The sequence below is a fragment of the Fistularia commersonii genome, chromosome 16, assembly GCF_037954325.1.
Source record: "Fistularia commersonii isolate RoL2024-O1a breed Wild chromosome 16, RoL_Fcom_v1.0, whole genome shotgun sequence".
Classification (NCBI taxonomy): Eukaryota; Metazoa; Chordata; class Actinopteri; order Syngnathiformes; family Fistulariidae; genus Fistularia; species Fistularia commersonii.
Window position 1 is genome coordinate 10,691,679 of NC_141299.1, and position 21,054 is coordinate 10,712,732.

At 38.0% G+C, this 21,054-nt stretch overlaps 1 protein-coding gene across 1 annotated transcript in view; it reads right to left on the bottom strand.

The window, feature by feature from the left end:
* agbl4 (AGBL carboxypeptidase 4) overlaps positions 1-21,054 on the bottom strand; it is a 281,454-nt gene that overhangs the window by 84,448 nt on the left and 175,952 nt on the right. The window contains exon 6 of the mRNA XM_086161185.1: positions 6,191-6,230. Within this exon, the coding sequence (XP_086017311.1) occupies positions 6,191-6,230 (40 nt within the window). The remainder of the gene's footprint in view (positions 1-6,190; positions 6,231-21,054) is intronic.

Here is a 21,054-nt window from a genome sequence, read left to right on the forward strand (position 1 = left end):
ATGATTGACCTTTTTCCACTGTAATGCTGAGAGCGCATGAAGGGGAAAGGATAAACTAAATAGAGGCAAGCAGAGTTAATTTACAACAATGCATTATGGGGCGCTGACTGCAGATATGGAAAAGGACAATCTAATCGATAGGCCAAAAGAATGACAATAGTCTCTCAAATCAATGTCCACACCCCATTTTCTGGCTGTGAAAAGACAAAGCTGTCAGTGCAGGTGTTTTGTTGTGTATTGTGCAGTTTGCTCCTGTATTTGTGCAGTTAATGTACCTGCTTGTTTGAATGTGTGTGTACCTGGCTGTTGCTGTGGTGGAACAGTTGCCGGGACTAATCATTATTTAGTTGTGGCAGGGCTGGAAAGGTCAGCAGTCTGAAATGTCAGGCTGTGTTCAACAGGAGCCAGATGCAGCCATGCACTGCTCAAGTGTCCAATTAAAGAGGGTCGAGTGAGGTTTGAGTGGCTCTGTGCGGGAGTGGTTGTGCATGTGTGTGTGAAATGACAAAGCGGGAGCAAGGCGATTCGGGTTGCTTATTTTTTGCATCTTCTTAATTTAAACAAATTATTGATATGCGAAGGTTACTCAGAGATATGGTTTCTTTAAAGTCCCCTCTAAATGCCCTTTTTCTCTCACACACTCTCACACAAACCATGTTATGAAGCCACTTGATCCTATTAGCTTGTTCAAACCCCATGATTCCCGACGCTGTACAAGCAATTTAGACCGTACACAAAGAATTGATGGCTGAATAAAAAGAGAACGGCACAACGTAAAAAGGGCAAGGAAAAGAGACTTAAACATTTACGAATATTTCAAAGTAGATATCATTATTGCCAAGTTAGAACACCAGAGAAAAGGTGACATCAATGTAGGCATAGACAAGGTTAGAAGGTGCCAAGGAGAACGGAAGCAAAGGTGGCAAAACATCTTTTATCTGCAGGGAAAAGGAGGGTGTCCTGTGTGTTTCCATATCAGTCTTGTTCACCTCTAAGTCCCACCTGCCCCTCATACAGCCATCATAATAACCTTCACTATGGCATTTGTGTGTGTGTGAGTGTGCACACGCATTTGTGTGAGTTACACGTGCATGTCTGTTAGCCTACTTTGAATAGTAATTTGCAGAAGGGCGGTATAAAATATGTCCGTCAAGTTAAGACTATAATAGACTTCCCTTCAAGGCCACACATAACAACGGACTGAATAATGACCTGCAATAATTTACACAGCACACTGAGCTCAATTGTGGTCAAAAGACGAAACCAGTTACAAGAAACTGAAAGCTATTTCAGTCTCAGGCCTTGCAATAGACGTAGATTAAATCCTCAAAAGAGGTTTCCATTGAAATGATTAATATGAGCTGATTAAAAGAAGGAAATGCAAGTCTTAAGAAAAAAACTAAATCTTATACAGTTTTAAGGAAACATTATACAATGGGTGGCCAAACACTATAACTGGTCAGAGAGCAATAATGAAATCTTGCCCTGAAGGGAAAACGTGCCCACCAAAAGGGCAAAACTGCATTGCTCTACCTTTTGTATCATAATGGCAGTAAAATAAATATTTATATTATATTGCAGAAAACATGTGTCATTGATTTGGTGAGCAAAACAAATAAACAAAAAAGTACAAACGTTGCACTACTAACAGGATAAAGACCCCAGGGATGGGTTTTAATGCACACACCCAATCAACCACCTTAGCATTTCGAAAGCCAGGATATAATATAGAGGACACGGTATATAATTAGGCTTCAGCAAGTATAACTGGAATCTGACACTCATTTAGTCTACGTGCAAAACAAATCTTTTAACAAGTAAAAAACCCAAGGTTAAGTTGACAAATGGAATGTAAATGCCAAAGAGGGTTATGCTGTAACACTACTGTGTTTGCAATAGCTTTTGCTGACAGTGTTACTTCAGCTACGACACCTTTCTGGGAAACAATCAACTGATGCGTGAATGGATACATTTGACATACAGCTGCTTGATAATCTTCTGATACATATTGATAAGCAAACGTCCCATTTAAGTAGAAACTGATATTTGCTTTCTGTTCCACCATTTGTTTGCTTATTATGTGGCTCTGTTTTCTCCACTCGTAGGTAACATTTGCAATAAATATCCCCTCTGTTTCTACTTTCTCTTGATGAGGATGTAAACTGACAACAAAAAAAAACATCTGTAACTGTAGGCTTTGTGTATCAGTGTATCACATGTCAGATGGTACCACAATTAACAATTTGCTTTTTCATAGGGCATCTGGACTGTTGAAGGTAACTGAAAAAGAGGAACAATACTCAAAACTTTTTGACAGAATTTTGTAAAAAAAGAGCCAACAAACAAACAAGCAAAAGAATATGGAGGAAACTTTTTTTACAAAACATCTGGACATAAGTCCCAGATGTTGTACCTCAAACCTTCAGGAGCCAACCTCGCAGTTTGGGATCACAGCTACCAGTGCTCTGTATGCTTGATCAACACTTTTGCCACCAATGCCTTTAATCGTTGCCTTCATTCCACACTCTCTAGCTTTCCTTTCAGCCCTTGACATTTTCCAAGCTTCCCTTGTTCCCTTTTTCTGTCGCTTGTGATTGCTACATCTATCATCTCTACCTTCCTCTCTTGTTAACATGATTGACACATTGTCTGGTTTGTTAGCCATCATTACTTTGCCAGTCTGAATGTAGAAGTATCACAAGATCTTAGCTTGGTCATTGTCATCCTCTTCAAGAGGTGTATTCCATCCTGACCTTGAGACTTCCAGCTCTGACTCAAAGCAAATTTTCCTGTGCACTATACCTGCTACTTGATTTTTTTGCACTCTAAGTATGCTTCTCCTGGCTGTGTCTTACACCCTACTGTTACTGTGAGCTGAAGTGTCTCGGATACCTATTTGCATGCACTGCACCTGGGTTTCTGTCTGGTGCTTTTGTGGTACAAGACTATTGCTGTGCTGCCATGATCAGTGAATTTCAGCCTGTCTTACACTCTTCAATTCTCCAAGCAGTTGTAACATTCCTTGATTTTGACCCCTTTCCTCATCCTCCTCTTCTGCATCATCTGTTCTTTTCTTGCTTTAGGTATCCACTTTGGAGAACATTCACGGGGGAGGAGGGGGCATCTTCCTGGATGTTTGTTATTTTATCCTTGACAGAGGCTGTGATGCTCACCAGTCCTTGGCCACCCATGTTCTGCTTACTGTACAGTTATCAGAGGGCTGGACTTGGGTTGATAACCCGTATATATTGTGAGAAGCCGCCTTGTTTTGATATCACTGGCCCCTTGACCAGCTCACAATTCCACACTTTATCTGATAACCAGCAGCCCGTATGTGTTGATTCCTCAGACATCATTCTTGCCATGCCACCAACTTTTTGGGACCTGCCTTATTGCGTCTAGGTTTTTGACAGCGGTTGCCTCCTAGTGGATTCCTTTTGTCCCTGGAATATTTATATATAAATAAATCTACGTATGTTTGTGCATGTGTGTGTATGTATGAGGTCCACTCTTGCAATGTAAACGGATCAATATAATGTTCATGCCTTTACAAAATTTTGTATGAGGGGTAATGCTGAAAGGTATAAAATGATAACATATCTATTCAAGTTCAAAATAATTACACCTCTCTTCATAGGTACAAAAGAGGAAAATATATTAAAGTAGCTGAATGGGGCCAATTGAAAAATGAGGTTACGGATCAGACTGTATGTCAAGGAAATATGTCAAAGCATATGAGATCTGGTTTTAATCTACATGCTTTTACAGACTTGTGGTATATTATTAAAGATTTGTACTGGCCATTTGCAACTTGTAATTCATAAAGCAGTAACACAATTACTACATCATAATTTATCATTTGTATTCATGAGTAGATTGACATTACTGTTATTGTAACATGTTTGGAGTTGGGCACTTTGTGAAAGACTAAAACTAACCAATGCGAAAGAAGTTAGTCCTTAACATTTTCCACCAGAAAGTCTTTGTTTAAGTGTAGTTTGACAATTTTTTATTTTATTTCATTTTATTTTATTTTTAGCTAAAACCATTATGTTTTGTTAATATAGAGATATTTGGTCACCTATATTGGTCACACTTTTTCCTTTCAGCTCATTATTAAAATCATAATAAAAGTGCAATATTGGTTTAATTACGAAATTCATTACAAGTATTTTTTTCAGGAATAAAAATACAAATTGAATGTAATTGAATGTTACACAGCATGATAACAATTTAAGATCATAAATTACCATATTGTAATATTTTTCAGTGCAAATTCAAGATTCAGGGTGTTTATTGTTTATTTTTATATGTACAGTCTGAAAACATGTTGAAAATGCAACCATTATATTAAAATCAACCTTATAAACAAAATATTTTCTGCTCTTGAAAGCAATATTCTTATTGCTAATAACTGTATATGTTGTTGTTTGACATGTTACCTTGATATGCTTTTAAAACAGTGAATTGATATAGGGACAAAAACAAATTGCCTCACTTTCATCCAACATATTGCACTATGATGGTCTTGCGTACAAATAGTTTACAAACAATGTAGACACGAGGCAAAAAGAAAAAAAACTGTTTTGGGAAGAAGGAGTACCTGCAGTTTGCTCAGAGGGTCTTTACATTTAGCATATGTAAAGGTCATTATGCCATTTTGTTCACTTTTCTCAGTCATAGAACGTGTGTTACTGTTTGATCTTTCCATCTCTTTTTCCGCCCACCATGGTCACATTCTCTGGTTGCCCTCTGTCTAGTTCTGAAGACCAAGGGCAGGTTTTATCCCTGCGAGGGCAGTAGGAACAGCTGCAATGAAAACCTGCTAAATTAACCCACTCCGCAAGAGCTTCACATATGCATTATTCTAATCAAAGCACATTAGATCATCCAGATAGTAGACATATGGGTAGACGTATCCTCCTTGTGCCCCCATCTGTTTTGTGTCTCCTGTTTTTCAAATTTCTCCATGTTCTCCATCTCAGCGAATCTGTCATTTGCACAGCTGCCTCTCTAAGACCCTTGAGTAGATTCCTAACTATACAAAATCTTCATTATGTTTAAAAACAGCTTTTAAAATGTGCCATATACACATATTGTACATCCTAAATAGCCCCTAAATGTGATAAAAATCTCAGAAATACTATACAAATCAAACAACTATCAATATATCCTATCCGTGTTTACAATAATATGGTTGTATGATTTAGAGATAATCAATGCAATGTTCATCAGAATGTTTATAAGGGACAAGTATTTCTTCAGTTTCATTAAATTCATTATGTTGTTTAAGCAGTATATATTTAATTGTTTAAGAATGGTAAATGCCAAAATTGCTCAGTGAAAACATCAATCCAAATATGCAGACTGAGACTTCCCAAGCTATACATGCATGCACCTGCAATTTTCAAGCGCTCCCACAATCCATCCATCCATCCTCTGCCACTTATTCTACACTCAGCGTCGTGGGGGGTGCTCGTGGGGGATCATCGGGCAAGAGGTGGGGTACACCAAGACTGGTCGCCAGTCAATCGCAGGACCACATATATTACAGACAAACAATCATTCACTCATTTGGGTGAGTGAATATAACATGTAACCTGCACACAGAAAGGTCCCCTTGTTGGAATCCAACCAGAGACCAAAGCGCTAATCACTGCGCCACCATGCCCCCCTTCTCCCATTTTTTATATATATATTGTACAGATAAGCATTCTGCAGCACTTAGAGCATGTATATAACATATTGCATGATATTCGACAGAGATTTGGATGCAAAGAAATATAGTTGGATTGATACAAACACATTTCCTCCATATATTTCTTTTTTTTACTTCATCAATAACAACTGCTTCAAATGCCTGAAGCTCAAGGCAAAGTTACGAGTGCAATGCAAGGTTAATTTCAAGACAGTCCTGAGGATATCCTTATTCAAATGCTTAGGAAAATGAGCTTCAGACAGCACCAACATCTGGTCCGCTAAAGTGTCTTACCAAACTGAATATTTTTATGAAGGAGAAACGGTATGAAGACGCCTAAATCATAAGCAAGCCAAATGACTAATTGTTGCGAAACACAGTTCACTTGCACAGCACAATTTTTCTCAGTCCTATAGAGCAGCGCTTTACCACAAATGCAGCAGGGACTTGGCCTGCTGGCAACAATTTACCCAGTGTGTCGGAGGGACTTACCAGAGTTGGTGATTGTTAATAAGTCCAGACGTCGTTGTTGCTAAAAGAAGAGAGAGAAGACACACAATGAATAACACTGTACAACCAGAATCCATTTTTTTTCCAGTCAGCAAATAGAATCAGTATCAGTTTAAAATACATTTTACTTTCCATGATGAGTCTTTATTTCCTATTGCTTTATGTTTGCGTTTCACTGTTTTCAAATTTACTAATTGACATGTAGATTTTTAACGTCTGCCTTCATTAACATACTCTATATCCAAAAAAATATCAAATTTAATTTCTCCAGCAGTTCACTGCAAGAAATACTTATACTTGTATTACTATCTTCTCCATGCTAATTTTGCCAAGTAATTTGTCCAACCTGGGATCAATCACATTTTGTTTACCATGAATGGTGTTAAATTTTTGTGTTGAATCAATGAAACAGTCGATGAAGCACTTACTTTATAGATGTGATAATCCGCAGTAGAATTTTACCATATAACATAAGTGGGAAGCTTATTTAGTTCCAGTTTAAATGAAATACTTATGTATAAATTGGTAAACTTACAACAACATATTGATGAATTATACAAAAAGTATTTGGTTTCACTCAATATTAAATTTGAGCTTTCATAAATGGCTTCAAATCAATGCCCATGGACTTGTGTACTGAAAAAAGAACAGTGCAACTTCACTCTTGTTGTGTCCAACAGGCCTTTAAGTCCAGATGAGACACAAGCCGCCTCATCTCAGTCTTTAACCTGGTGCCTTTCTGTTGGCATTCGCGCGAGAGCATACATACACAAATGCATGCAAACGCGCACCCCTCCCCCCCATATACACATGCACACACACACACATACACACACACTTGAATGTTTAGCACTGCTGTAATCAACACCTCATCCCTCTTGATCTACCAGTCCCTCAGGAAAGAAGATCTTCACATCCTAGGAGAGGATGAAGGGCTGTGTATATGTGTTAGACACAGCTATGGTTAGGTCACGGTCAAAGCCAGCTTTCAGGACCAGACTTCATTAATATTCAGATATCACACCAACCAGTTGCTAAGAGGGATAAGCAAAGAGACTCTCAGCATACTTGGAGTCTTTCTTGCCCCATATACTGTACTGCCTGAAGAGGCACTTGCAGATGGGCGACTTAACACTTATTTTAGTATCTAGCAGATGCTCTTACTCAGTAAGAGTTATAACATATAATAGGAGGGGAAAGTGCTGCATGAGTGCCATGATAACATAGCTGAAAAAAAACAAGTTCAGAGACTCGGTGGCAGTAATAATAAATTAGTGTGCTGAAAACATTTCCATCAAGGCAGAAATTACATTATAAGTACTCAGTATGGAGGTGAAGTAGGAGAATGTCTTTTCAGTTAATGCTAAAGGGCGTGGTTGGTGCTACACTAATTTTCTCCTTGTATGGGTTATAAAACTTCCAGAGATGTCCCGAGGCATGAGCAAACTGAGCAGCTGTTAAGGACCCAGTCACCATGAGGGGGCCTCACAAACTTATGCATCGTTTGCCAGATTACAAACATTGCAAAGGGGAGCATGTATTTGAAGTAATATGAGATCAGTTCAAAATCCAGTTTCGCAAGAAAGTGATATGAGAGATGCAGACAGCATAGATCAGACTACATTAACAATAAGTATTTTTGTTGTAAGAGGAGATTTCTGGATCAGTCTATTATAATGTAGCCTGTTTCTTTTATGTAAAATGACTTTGTTCTTGGGAATTCCATTTATTGGGGGGGGGGGGGGGGTTACGTTTATTGGTTAAGCACACCAAAAATGACAACAAAAATAACCTTATTTCATATGAGAATTGGTGATAATGATTAGAAATAAGTAGGTGAACAAAGTGTTAAAAAAATAACAACAATGCAAAGAAATTTCACATTCTCAGAGTAGTCTTAGTTGGATGATCTTGTAAACATTTATATATTTTGGATGCTGACGTGTTGCGTATTTATCCTCCAGAACAGAGTCACCTAGAGTCGGCTTAAAATGTAGGGTTCCTCTCTATTAGGTGAAGAGGAAGTGGTATGGTATTAGGTGGGTGACCATGTAAGCAGTAGAGGTCACTGTGACAACATGAGACAAAGAGCAACATGAGAACCAGCAGAGATCATACACTTACGTATATACATAAAAAGACTCACACAATGACACATATACACATAATCCATTCCTGATACCCCTCACTGTGACACACACGCACAGACGAATGAACTCTCACTCTTATTCTCTCTCTCTCACACACACACACATACACACACACACACACACACACACACACACACACACACACACACACACACACACAATCTGCGAAGACTGCTGACTTTAAACCCAGTCAGATATAAAGCTGCAGCAGGTATCAGTAACAGCATTTTCACCTGCAGTTCTTTTAACTGCTCGGATAAAAACCCTGATCACAAGAAACAGACCACAGCAGCGACTACACAACAATACACAATGAAGCTCAAATCTGTGGAATAGTGTAATTTTCCATAGAATATCCTTGCCTCAAAAGTTCACGAAGAATTGATTTGGGTTTACGTATCTTTCAAATGAATTACTTCAATTTAAATTCACATTTTTTGAATAAAGACATAATGAACACAAAACATAAACAGATTACGTCACTTAAATTGTTGTTAGTGTATATGGCACACATTTATATTTTTATGTGCAATTTTAAATTGATCATTTTGGTATTTTTAGTACTACTAGAGTAATGACTAATTCTAATGTATGGATCTATTTACAATGCATTTGTTTATGTATCTATCCTGAACATAGAATTCTCATTGGTATGACTGGCATTCATGCGATAAGTTCTGGTAGCCCAGAGATCAAGATACAACCTGAAGTACCCAAACTGCATGTTTACTAGTTAACTCCCTTTGATCACTGAAGGTTGAGCCACATGGGACACTGAATGTTAGGATGCCCCCAGGGACCACTGGGGCACCAAAATCCCCAGCCTATGTGGCCCTCAGTTACTATGGGCTGCCACAAGGAGGCATAACAGGAATCTGAGAGAGGGAGAGGCTGCACTGACCACAGAAAATGTGGACACACTTTCCTGGACCCCAGCTTGGTGGCCAGCAGCAAAAACGAAGGCGGGAGATGTCTGGCACCCAAACTTACAATGACTCCCTTGACTCACTTAAGAGGCCGCACAGGAAACATTATTCTCTCTCTCCCTCTCTCTCTCTTCTCTCCTATCTCTAATAACACACACACACACACACACACACACACACACACACACACACACACACACACACACACACAGATGATGAAAAATGTGAGCACCCGTTCAGTCCGCCATTACTTAAACAGATAATGAATCTGTGGTAGAGTATTACAACACACTACCCCTGCTCGCTCTTCTTTTGTTGGTCGTTAACATGGATAAGGGGCTTAGTGTTCCTTAGCAGAGAGAGAGAGAGAGAGAGAAGCAGAAACACACACGCACACAGGGGACACAGAGAATTACATTAGTGAAAGCATTTCATGGCAGAAAATAGGATTGAATTAATCTTTATCAAACACAGCCAAGAGCTGAGGGATCACACCCTGGCTGAATCTAGTCAGGCTCCTAAATGGCTAGCCACTGCCCACTCACTGCCACAAATACACGCTATAACAAATACCTATCAGTTTGTTAAATGCAATGTGATTAAATCATATTTAAATCTTACATCTGGTCTAAAATCAAGTGCGTAGATATGAAAGCATTCGTCTAAAAAAACTCAAGACAGAATGGGTGTGTGTGGGGCATGGGCACACACACACAAACACACACACACTGTGATCGGTTCAGTGAATCTACACCCGGCCTGCCAATTTAAGTGTTAGAAGGTCAGAAAGCAAGAATGCAGTTGGAAGCCAGAGGTGATGGCCACTCCAGCTGTCACACTAGTCAAGCCAACGATGGTGGTCTGTCTTAGTCTTGGTCTATTAGTAGACTGATAATAACAGGTAAGACAAGGGAGTGGATTCATGAACTAGTTAGCTTTTATATTTCTTACCATGTAGGTTGACCAGGAATCTTTGATCTTCAACCTTGACAAAGTTCATTTTTAAACTCCCAAATTCAGAAACATACGATTCAAGACGTAAACTTATGTATATTCTGTATTCTGACCGGAAGACAAAGTGTTCACTTTCTCTATAAATACATTAATCTGATCCCTTGGTATTACTTTCTATTACCAAGAGAATATATCTTGAAAAAAAGTGTTAAATTAAATGTAATACATTGTTTTCTAATATGAGCCTGACAATCCTCAATCCCCTAAAGGAATCCACTATGTTTAATCAGTAAAAAATATAGTCATTACAAGAAGCAATCAGCAATTCAGATAACAGACAGTGAACCCGTCTTAATTTGTGTGGGAAAGAAGGGTGGTGGTGGTGGGGTTAAATAGAGTGACAGCAGTGCAAAAACCATTAATGTATGAGACCACTACTTCATGCTAAATAAAATATTCATGCACAATCTCACCAAAAACCCATTTGCCAACTTTTCCTAAAATTTCCTTTTTATATTTGCTGATTGTTATCTGAGAGAAGATAGAATGAGAGAGGAGAAGGAAAGGAGAGGCAGAGGAGCCATTTGGGAGGGGACAGACAGCAGGGGGGGAAAAGAGGGCACAGCCATCATTTTGCAGCTCATCTCAAATTAACTTAAAGTCAATATTGCTAAATTACACTGCCAGAGCCACCATCCAACTCCTTCCCCCAGTTACAATTTGATCTAGACATTGGATAGGAACATAACAAAAATTCCCTACCATTTGCACTAGAAACAAATTGTGAGTTTTAGCTCAAGAAACCATATTTAATTGTTAACCATTCACTAAATTATTCAAATAAGTATGTTGTTTTTTTTTTTTATTTAAAATTTCGAGCTGTGATTAAAAGCAGCAGAGAAAATGTACGAGTGATTTTTTTTTCATTTTCTTATTTCTTAAATATTCTACAAAATGAAGCATTTGCAGACATTAACACAGTGCACTGTTGAATGCCATAAACATGAGATAAATGAGTTAAAGACTATATATACCCATCTTAGATCTGGAAGCTGATATGGCTTTCAATTTATCAGTCATGCACTGATGAAACCCACTAAGGCTATCAATGTAAGCATTGCAGGACCCCAATATGGTCCTAGGAGACAAAGAAAACATAAAGAGGTAGAAGACAAATAAACAACATTTGAATATTTCAAACCTATAGTTTAGTCCTCACATCCAAACACAAGAAAAACTAATTTCAATAATTACACATTTGCTACCCTGCTCTATAGAAACAATCATTCTTCTATTAGATTCTCTCATAATTAAAGGTGGATGTGAATCAGAAGGCTGTTTCATAAATGGTACGAGTATTAAAAAATGAACTTACGGCTGAACTATCCATCCAAGAGACTTTAACCAAATAATAGTGCACCCCAGGTTGGATACCTGTGTTGAGCATGGATCATTGCATTTTCGGATGCAATTATTAAGGAATTATTGTCATTAATAACAATGACATTGGATGTTCCTTCTGCTATTCTAATCTGAGCAAGAAGTGGCAGAAATGCCTGCTCTGTGACTAGATCACTGCTGACTTGATCTAAGGGGATCCATGTAATAGAAACAGAATAATATTTTGCTTCACCTGCACTTTATTACTAAATATAGCTGTCAAACCACTGTGCTGGGCAGAATATGCATAATCAAAATGACACTATAAAGGATGACACGAGAAGTTTCTTAACAGAAAAGTTCCAAAGTCTTGTTCAGGGTGAGTTTGTTGTCACCCTTACATAATTCTTAGCATCCCCTGAAAAAAACGAAAAGAAAATCACAGGGGAGAGAGACTGGTCAAATAAAGCTTCTAAATACCTGATCCCTGTGTGAGAAAGAATGTTAGCTCCTATCAATTTTAGTTCGAATATTGAAAAGCAACAAGAAAAAAACAAACAAAAAAATAACCAGACCATATAATGAAGCATCTGTCTGTTCCTGAACAAGGAATTACCAACAGCATTCTGACTCATCTATCATCTTACCGGGCATATCTCATTTCCAAAGTTCACTTAATCATAAGACCAATCACCTCATCCAAATCCTGAGCAATCACAAAATGAAAACACACACACACACACACACACACACACACACACACACACACACACACACACACACACACACATAGAACAATCTCTGGGACTTCACTTATAAAACGCAAACCTCCTGCATTTGCTTGCCCAAGTGCGTCTTAGTCATCCTCTCTTGGTAACGGGGGAAGGTGAGGTAAGAATGAGCTAATGGGCAGAGCTTTTAAGGTTAGGTTTAGGTGTGGCTGTCTGGTGCAGTAAAATCAAGGCAATTATGATGTCAGTGGAATTAGCTGAGCTAAAGCTGGAAAATATTATAACTCAAAGCTGACTAATTTTATTAGAAACTCAAGTGTCTTTAATTAATCTAAGCATGTATGTATCATATTCAGCAATTTTTTTCACCTTTATAAAAAAGGTTGAGTCTATACATTTCTCCTCTGAAGAATTATTAACTACTTAAATGACCATTAGTTTGTCTGTGACAGAAATTGTATGCTTGCCAGCAGAAATGTGATCATATCTCCACTTGCATGACAGAGTCAGTGAAATCTGTTATGACACTTAAAAGAGGAGAGTTAGAGAGGATGTCGAGAGAGGGGATGGAGAGCAAGGTTCTGTTGCGTGACCAGGAGGCCCTGGTTAAAAATACAAGAAACCAAATAAAAGATTTATTCCTTCTGAGAATGGAGAGCTGCTTCCTCATGAGTGGAGGAAAAAGGGCACCCATGGACACCTGCATAGGAAACACAGACTTCCATGCTCTTTTTTGCATTAACAAAAGGAATCGTGCAGTAATTTGTCGATACGCACGGCAGCAACATACACAGAAAGTAGAAGCCGATGACGCTGGCCTATGAACATAACAGCATGCCGTACAAGTGCATCACAACACGGACCGAGTGTTCTCAAACCAAACCGCTGCTTTCTCCTCATAATAAAAATTAGAAAAAAAAAAACATTGAATATTCATGGAAAAAATTAATAGAAGAGCGAAGCTGGTGTTCAGTCTCTCTTCCTGTAGCTTCTTGTCAGAGCTGGTCTATTGGGTAACTAAATCTTTTTTAAACAAGGACCCCATGAGTCCAGACAATATGACCATGGTGCCCCACTTGTCTCTTTTTTAATAATCTGACTTTGAAGGCAATAACTGGTGTAGCTGGATGATTATGGCCTAGTACAGTGTTGTCAACCAGATCATAACAAAATGTCCTCTTGGGGCCATACTTTACAACTACTGTGGCCTTGAATGTGGCCTTACTAATATGCTGGTGATATCAATATTGGACTGACAGTGTGTAAGTTTGTGCATTGCAACCTATGACAGCAAATAAATCTTTTCTTGGGAGAGATGTTAGATACAAAAATCCTATGTTGTGTCTAAATCAGGCTATAGGAGCTGTGGAGGAAGGAGGAGACAGATAAAGGTATAATTAAAAGAACAAGAGGAATGACCACTACTGCAGGGGTGCCTGGGCCAGAGTGGAAAAAAAAGGGAAAAATGATTGGAGAAAGTTCTATGGCGCTCTAAAACATGTCTGGAGCCATGGCCTTCAACAGCATTCAGTCTGACTCATAAAATGGGCCACTGTGTTGAAGCACTGTTTTAATATAAGTCATGCTTGATTCTTCTCTGCCCTCTTCCTTTGTGCCGTTTGTGCCTTTTCTTCACAGCAGGTTCTCCCTATTGTCCACTTCAGATTATTAGGTAACTGTAAGTGGTTTCTATTTATATAACACTTTTCCGCCTTATCAGAACCCAGAAAGCTTTACAATGCTCTACAATTCACCCGTCAGTGTGTCGAAAGTGTCTTACTCAAGAACATCTTGGAATTGAGGGGTTTGACCACTAGGCTTCAGACTGCAAGAAGGCCAACCTTCGAATGCGCCATCCCTTTGGGTAAGAAGAAAAGGCTCATATGCTTTTTGAAAAAGGCAGATGACCCAGGAAGAACGAGTGCAGTGTCCATGCTAGTGTAAGTTTAGTGTATTTATTAGATGATGCCTGCTTTATTAGAAATATCACTCTGACAGTGAGCCTCATGTGAACTACTAGCTACTAACTCAGGTCAGGGTGAGGTTAGAGGACTTCTCTATTTTGTCACCTAAAAATCACTTATCAGAAATACTTTTAACATATGTTTGCTTTAACATTGCCTGCAATGTAAGTCACTGTTTTTGTTTAAATATGAGCACGAGGAACAAGCTATCCAAACCAATCCAAACTGCCTTTTAACACATTTAAAAACACAAAAATTAGGTTTTCACTCATACTGCACCCTGTTGTTTTAAGGCCAACTTGTAATTCACTGGCCAAATTAAAGCGCATTGTTAAGCTAGGCACAGAAGACAATTTAGGATCTATTGCCACTTATATCTCAACAATTATCACAAAAATGTGACAGGCAATTTCCATTTCAGGTTTTCTGCTCCAAGGGCAGTGTGTGTATGGTTGTAACTCTATTGTACATGCTCAAACACCTCGCTTTCATTAGGCCCTATTCCACAAAAAAGTTCCCACATTATAGAACTTTTCTGATCTTCTGCTGTATAGGGGACATACTATCTGACAGCTTTAGTGCTCCTTGAGGCAAACTGTGTGATTCCTCATAGGATGAATCTGACAAAGGCCCATAGATCATTTTCCAAAAAGTTGTAACAGTCCCTGGTCACAACAAGGTCTTTTTCTCCAACAGCAGGAGCCAGTACTCCCTCATCTGAACAGCCCAACCTTTTACACCTATTGTACTTTTAGGGCAGGAGCTGTTGTTCCGTGCAAACTCGAACAACGCCAAACGGGTGATTTGTGTTGTTCTTAATGATGTATTTAGCACCTAGAGAGTTTAATAGCTCACAAACATAGTGACCTTAAATATGTAAAGTTCTGAAAATATCTGAGAAACATAGCATGAGCTGTTTCCTGTCTTACTGTATATATATTATGGGTACAATATTACAGCTGTCTTTGTATGTATTACTCCCATTTATTACATATGTTGTACATATTGTTCATTCACTAAATGGCGAACTTTTTTTGTCCCTGCGTTTGACTTTGCCCAAGCTTTCTGTGTGTACGCGCATGTGTGTTTTGCTCGATGTGTGATAGCTTGTGGGTGTGGATGTCTACACAAAAACGTAACCTAAATTCCCCTGTTGAGAGACTCCTATGTGACCTGGCAAAGAATCAATGACAACATCTTGACATCAGGACACTGGCAGCATACTTAAAATTGTAACGCAGAATTGCACTCATTCATTCAAATAAACACTCACAGTGGATGTCATCATTTCCCCAATGGGTTGTGATTGACCCCTGCCTGATGGAGTACAGGTGTAATGACCTGGTATTTACAAGAGAACATGGAATCGATGCCCTCCCAGTAGCAAGCACAGTTGGGACAGCACCACTGGAGTACTTACCTGAGATCAAGGCTTTGCAGTTTCAACATCATTGCACAATTTCATGAAGAAATAACAGTACTCATTTGAAATATGAAATTCCTGCTATATCTGTTTTGACAGTGCAAATTGATCATGAAAGTAATAGGCAACCACATGACTTTTAGTTTCCTGAGACGTCTCTATAGTTAATAAAAAATATGTAACTCCTGTGAAATTTTGCCTTTTTGATTGTTCTGTCACATTGTAACTGAGGCTAGTACAGACCAGTCAATCCTAATATAAGTTCAACCCGAACAGGGGTCACAGTAAAAAGAATACTGTGTCTTTCATCAGAAAGTAAAAAAGAGAGGTCATTCTATTAAAAGCTGCGTATGCTCCCTTCTGCTGTGTGATAAAAGTGTTTTATCTTTAGGAAACACTCCAATGCCAGAAGTATAGTGGAAAATCCACCTTGGTTTTATAGTCTTATATTTTCATCATTTTTGTTAGGGGTCTTCAATCACCTGTGAGAGATGGAAAATGGAACTTGGATTCTGCCATATGGGACTTGGAGCCCATTTCTTAGATGTCAACATACTTTCAAAGTTTCGTGAATGAACCTGAAACTTGTAACCCTAAAAAAATCGGTGAACTTCATTATTGACTTCTTGATATTCCCGTCTCCTGAACAACCATACTGAGGTATCATCGGACAGACATAAGGTTGAAAAGTTCACACATCTCTCTTTGGGGCCTAATTGGAGCTGAAGGTCAGAGGACGTGTATGTTCCCATTGGTTTATTGCCTTTATGGATCCAACATAGTTGTGAATATGTGTATGTGCAAGCCTCAGGACAATTCTTCACTCACTCTCTTTCCTGAATCAAAACCTGTTATTTTTATATTTACAATATCCTCCAATGCAAATTCAAATGTCTGCTATCTTCAAGCAACCAGACAGTGAGAGACATATTAGAAAAGAAATGAAACAAAATGCTGTGTGGCTAAAACATTTTCTCTAGCGCAACTTTCCCATTTAGCTGAGTTCAATCAGGTATTGGAATGGAGTGCTGAATAGTTCTTTAAAGCTGAAGCAGGCTGGGCTGTTGTGTTACTTGTAATTAAAGGGGATAATAATTAGCTGTTCGTGGAGGAGTGGAAAGGGGTGAGGGGTGCACCAAAACACAAGCGCAAACTGAAGCAACACACACAAATTAAACTGCAAGATGTATATACTCTTCCACGTCAAAACCAAAAAACACTCGGTCCAGATGTTGACGCTCTGATCAGATGGATGCACTGATTGATGTCTGGCAAATTCTTAACACTGCAAAAAATGAGTGCGGAACTGGGAAGAAAAAAACCTGAGAGGATTATATGTAGTGAGATACAGTGAGATGTGAGATGACAAAATGAAAAATGATGGCGCAGAAGGCGAGAAGACTCATTTGAGGGCAACCAAACTCAACAGCAGGGGTATCTGTTTGTTTGTTTGTGTGTGTGTGTGTGTGTGTGTGGTAATGAGAGTGCATACGTGTATGTGTGGTAATAATACACTATATCGCTCTCAACCTGTGTACATAATAGGCTGACCATCGTAACCATCTATTGACATCCTGCAAAATACATGAGAATGAACACCTTTTAACACCAGATGCTTTTTTCCAGAAAGTGAAATGAGATTTATGGTATTTTGATCTTTCTAATTATACCTTGTACTGACAAGTACATAACCATGTTACATATTGTTAATTAAAGCTGTTCAGAAATGCTCGAAGAACGTGTTATCTGTCAAAACCTATAGTCAAGTATAAATTGGCTGTTCAGCTATTAACACCTACCAAAGTAGAGTAAAAGCATTAAAATTTTATACATAATAAATAACGACAGAATAAATAAGAGCCCCAAAAAAATGTGATCAAAAGCTAATAAAACATTTGATCTGGCGAATTAAGGAAGTCAGTTCCACAGTGTTTGGCTTTAAAAGCACGATCACATTTGATTTTGCAAATTGAGCAGGGAGTAGACTGAGAGACTGACAGTCTTAAAAGCTTCAGATTTGTCTGGATCAAGGTGAACATTTGGAAATCCAATCTTTGGTAGCATTGCATTCATGGACGGATTCAGTTTGTTGGTTTTGACATGGATAAGTTTATGTATAAACAAGGTAAAAGTCCATGCAGATGACCTTGAGGAAGCATTAATGAAAGAACAACTTTTCCAACAATCAATCCTGTAGGGTTGCAGAGGAACTGAAAATAAGGTGATTTGTTCATGAATACATTTGAATGTCTATGAATCAAATATGAATATAATCAGGTCAGTTAAGCAAAGCGACAAGTAAAATGAGCATTGCATAATTACCTTTATCAAAATGTGTTGTGGATATTGCTGGTAATTATTGATAAATAATGCCATCTCAGAGCTGGGCTTGTGATTAAAACTGATGTTTTGAACCTCATCCTGCCTCAGGAGATGGTCTGAAACTGTATTTTTAAGGCTGTTGGATCAGAAAAGTTATCCAGGGACTGATTTGTAAATTTTTGGATCGAAAAAAAAAATTGTGTGGATTTTTCAAAGAACAAGTTAAAAACGTGATAAAGTCACATACTTTTCAGATTTTAGCATGCATTTGAAATGAATGGTGAACTAAGTTGAGTACTGATGAGCAAAAATACTTAGGAGGAATTGGAAGGAGGTGGGATAAAAATCTGTATGTTAGATAGAGTGGTTTAATTAGGCAAGAGGTAATGATTCAATCAATTTTGGGAAGAATCTCTTCAAATTCACTTGAAAATGTGGTGGAAAGAGCTGGAGGTGTCAGACTTTCAGGCTGTGTTAATGCATAAAATGAAAATCTTGGGTGAGGTTTAAAATTTCCAATGGTTTGTTTGTAATATTAACTGAAACAGATCTTGAAGGATCAGATAAGTCAAGGGACGATGCACACAAATCATTAAACAATATAACTAGCTCATTTGTTCAATTATTGAGAGTCTGGAAAAATTGGCTGCAGTTTGCTTATTCAAGTTGTCAGAGTATAGTGTAATGCATTAAAAGTATTTTGAAATATATGGTAAATTCTCCAAGCGAATCATCCTTTTCCTACTATGCAGTTTTAACATTGTTATCACACAAAAAATGTTCACGTGGTTTGAAAACGTCATGTGAAGTCAAGATTTCGGTGCCATATAAATGCAAATTTTTGTTCATGTACAGCATAGGAAACATTTTACTGATATATTTACAAATTTGGTGTCATTGGCTTGTGGCATTCAAACAAAGTATGTCACATCTTCACATACAGCTTAAAATCAAAATAATAAAATTTAAAAGATCTTTTTCCCCCCTCCCCTCTTCTCCAAGTCTGGAGACACAGGGGTTGCATATTCATGAAAGATCATTCTTGTGCAAAAGATTTCCTGTTTTGCACAAAAATGAAAAAAACTCAATCTACCTTATCTACATTTTAACCAGTTTTTCCCTACAAGTTTTAAAATTTTATCTATAGTCTATGACAATACCCTAGGATATATTTTCTGTTAATATTTCAGTCTTTGCCCATAGTCTAACTATTTACACAACTTTATGGGCTTGAGAAAGTCATAAATTGGTTCAGGAAAGTCATGGTTTCATGGTGTTTTCAGTCGTCTCGCTGCTCCACGAGACTGCTCAAAGCCAGTTAACTCAAAGAAGTGAGAGTAATATCACAAGTGAAACCCAGCAGAAACTGCACTTCTTGAAAGTAACAACACGCTTTCATCCAAACACAAACTTCACCACTTAATCATTAAGTAAGCCGAGGTACGCTGCCCCTGAATAATGAGATCTGTAATATCAAAACCTCCAGATTTCAAAGTAATTATAAGATTTTTCAATTTATCTTAAAAACGAGTGGTATCCCTATGTTAATGTGACTGCTAATCAATGACAAACATGTCAGCCATGCAATACTATTAAGGTGTCATAATCCTATATTCTACAGTCTGTCCCTCCTCTTTCACCATTTGTCTGCTTCTGGTGCAAAGTGACTTTGAAGCTAAAATGCTGTTTAATGCCAGACTTAAACAAAGTCAACAGTGACAAAGCAGACACCAACCTGGCCAGTTATGTGTTTGTTAACTGAGGAACTACAGCACGAGTTGGTTCCACATAACCTGTTTTGTATTTATACAGCAAAATGGGATAGTAGCTACAATATATATATATATATATATGAAATTATCTTATGAAACTGGTGTGGAAGCTTAATGAAGGCAGAGCGATGCATTTCAAGCATTTCATGGTAGTGAGTTGAGAGTCATTGAAAATCACCACTTCAATAGCACACCACAAGCCAATATTCATGTAAATGTATTTGAAAACCAAAAGAATGCATCATCTATTCTTTCTAAAACGGTGAAATTTATTGATTTCTAAAGGGAAGCATACATTCTCTGACTGATAGTTTTGACGGCCATATGTGTCAAGTATAAGTGTCAAGTCTGCAAAAATGAATGAAACACAAATTATTTTTTCTTTTCTTTTAAGGTGATGCTAAAAAGTATCAATGGCAATGTGCGCATACAGGTGTTTTTTAATACAGGAAAATAAAGCAGATTAAAAGATGTTCTCTCTTCATTCAGGAGCCCCCACAATTATCCAAATATAAAACAAACAAGTTGAATACTTGTTTGATGCATCTGTAATCACCTTAGCTATATCAGCTTGAACACAGGGCATTTAATTTGCTGTGCTTTTAATTTGTTTTCACAGCAGTTTTGAGCAAATTGAATTTGTTAATTAAAGCAACAAAATGAAATGCTGAGCATTATTGACGAGATGCTAATTGGGTTAGTGTGGAAATTGGAAGAAGGGGTGAAGTGGGTGGGTAGGGGCTAATGAGAAGATTCAGGGGCAGAGTGGGATGTTTTGGGGTATCAATAGTTGAGAGAAATCACATTACAGCATTGCACCAGAGAGGTTACATGCCAAGTGGCCGCGCTGAATCTGAATTATGGCCTGTATTACATTTATACACAAATAAAGAGAGAATTGTACTCTACATAACGTTTCCTGGGTCCAAACACAGACATGAATGAACATGTTGGAAAATGACATAAGCAATATAATCCTTTGAAAATTTATAAATAAAAGCTAACCCACACGAACCATTATTGTAGGGAATCGTATTATATTTGCACTTGATAAAATCTCACACTGTATTACCTAGGGCAGACCGTAAAAAGAATTCAAAGGAGAAGATTCCATAGCCTCTTTTTTAAATTGCTATAATTAAGTACCATGATGGAAAATAGACTGAGCTCTATTTACCTGTATTTTTGGTGCAATTAATTGAGACAAAACATTTCTGATTGTCA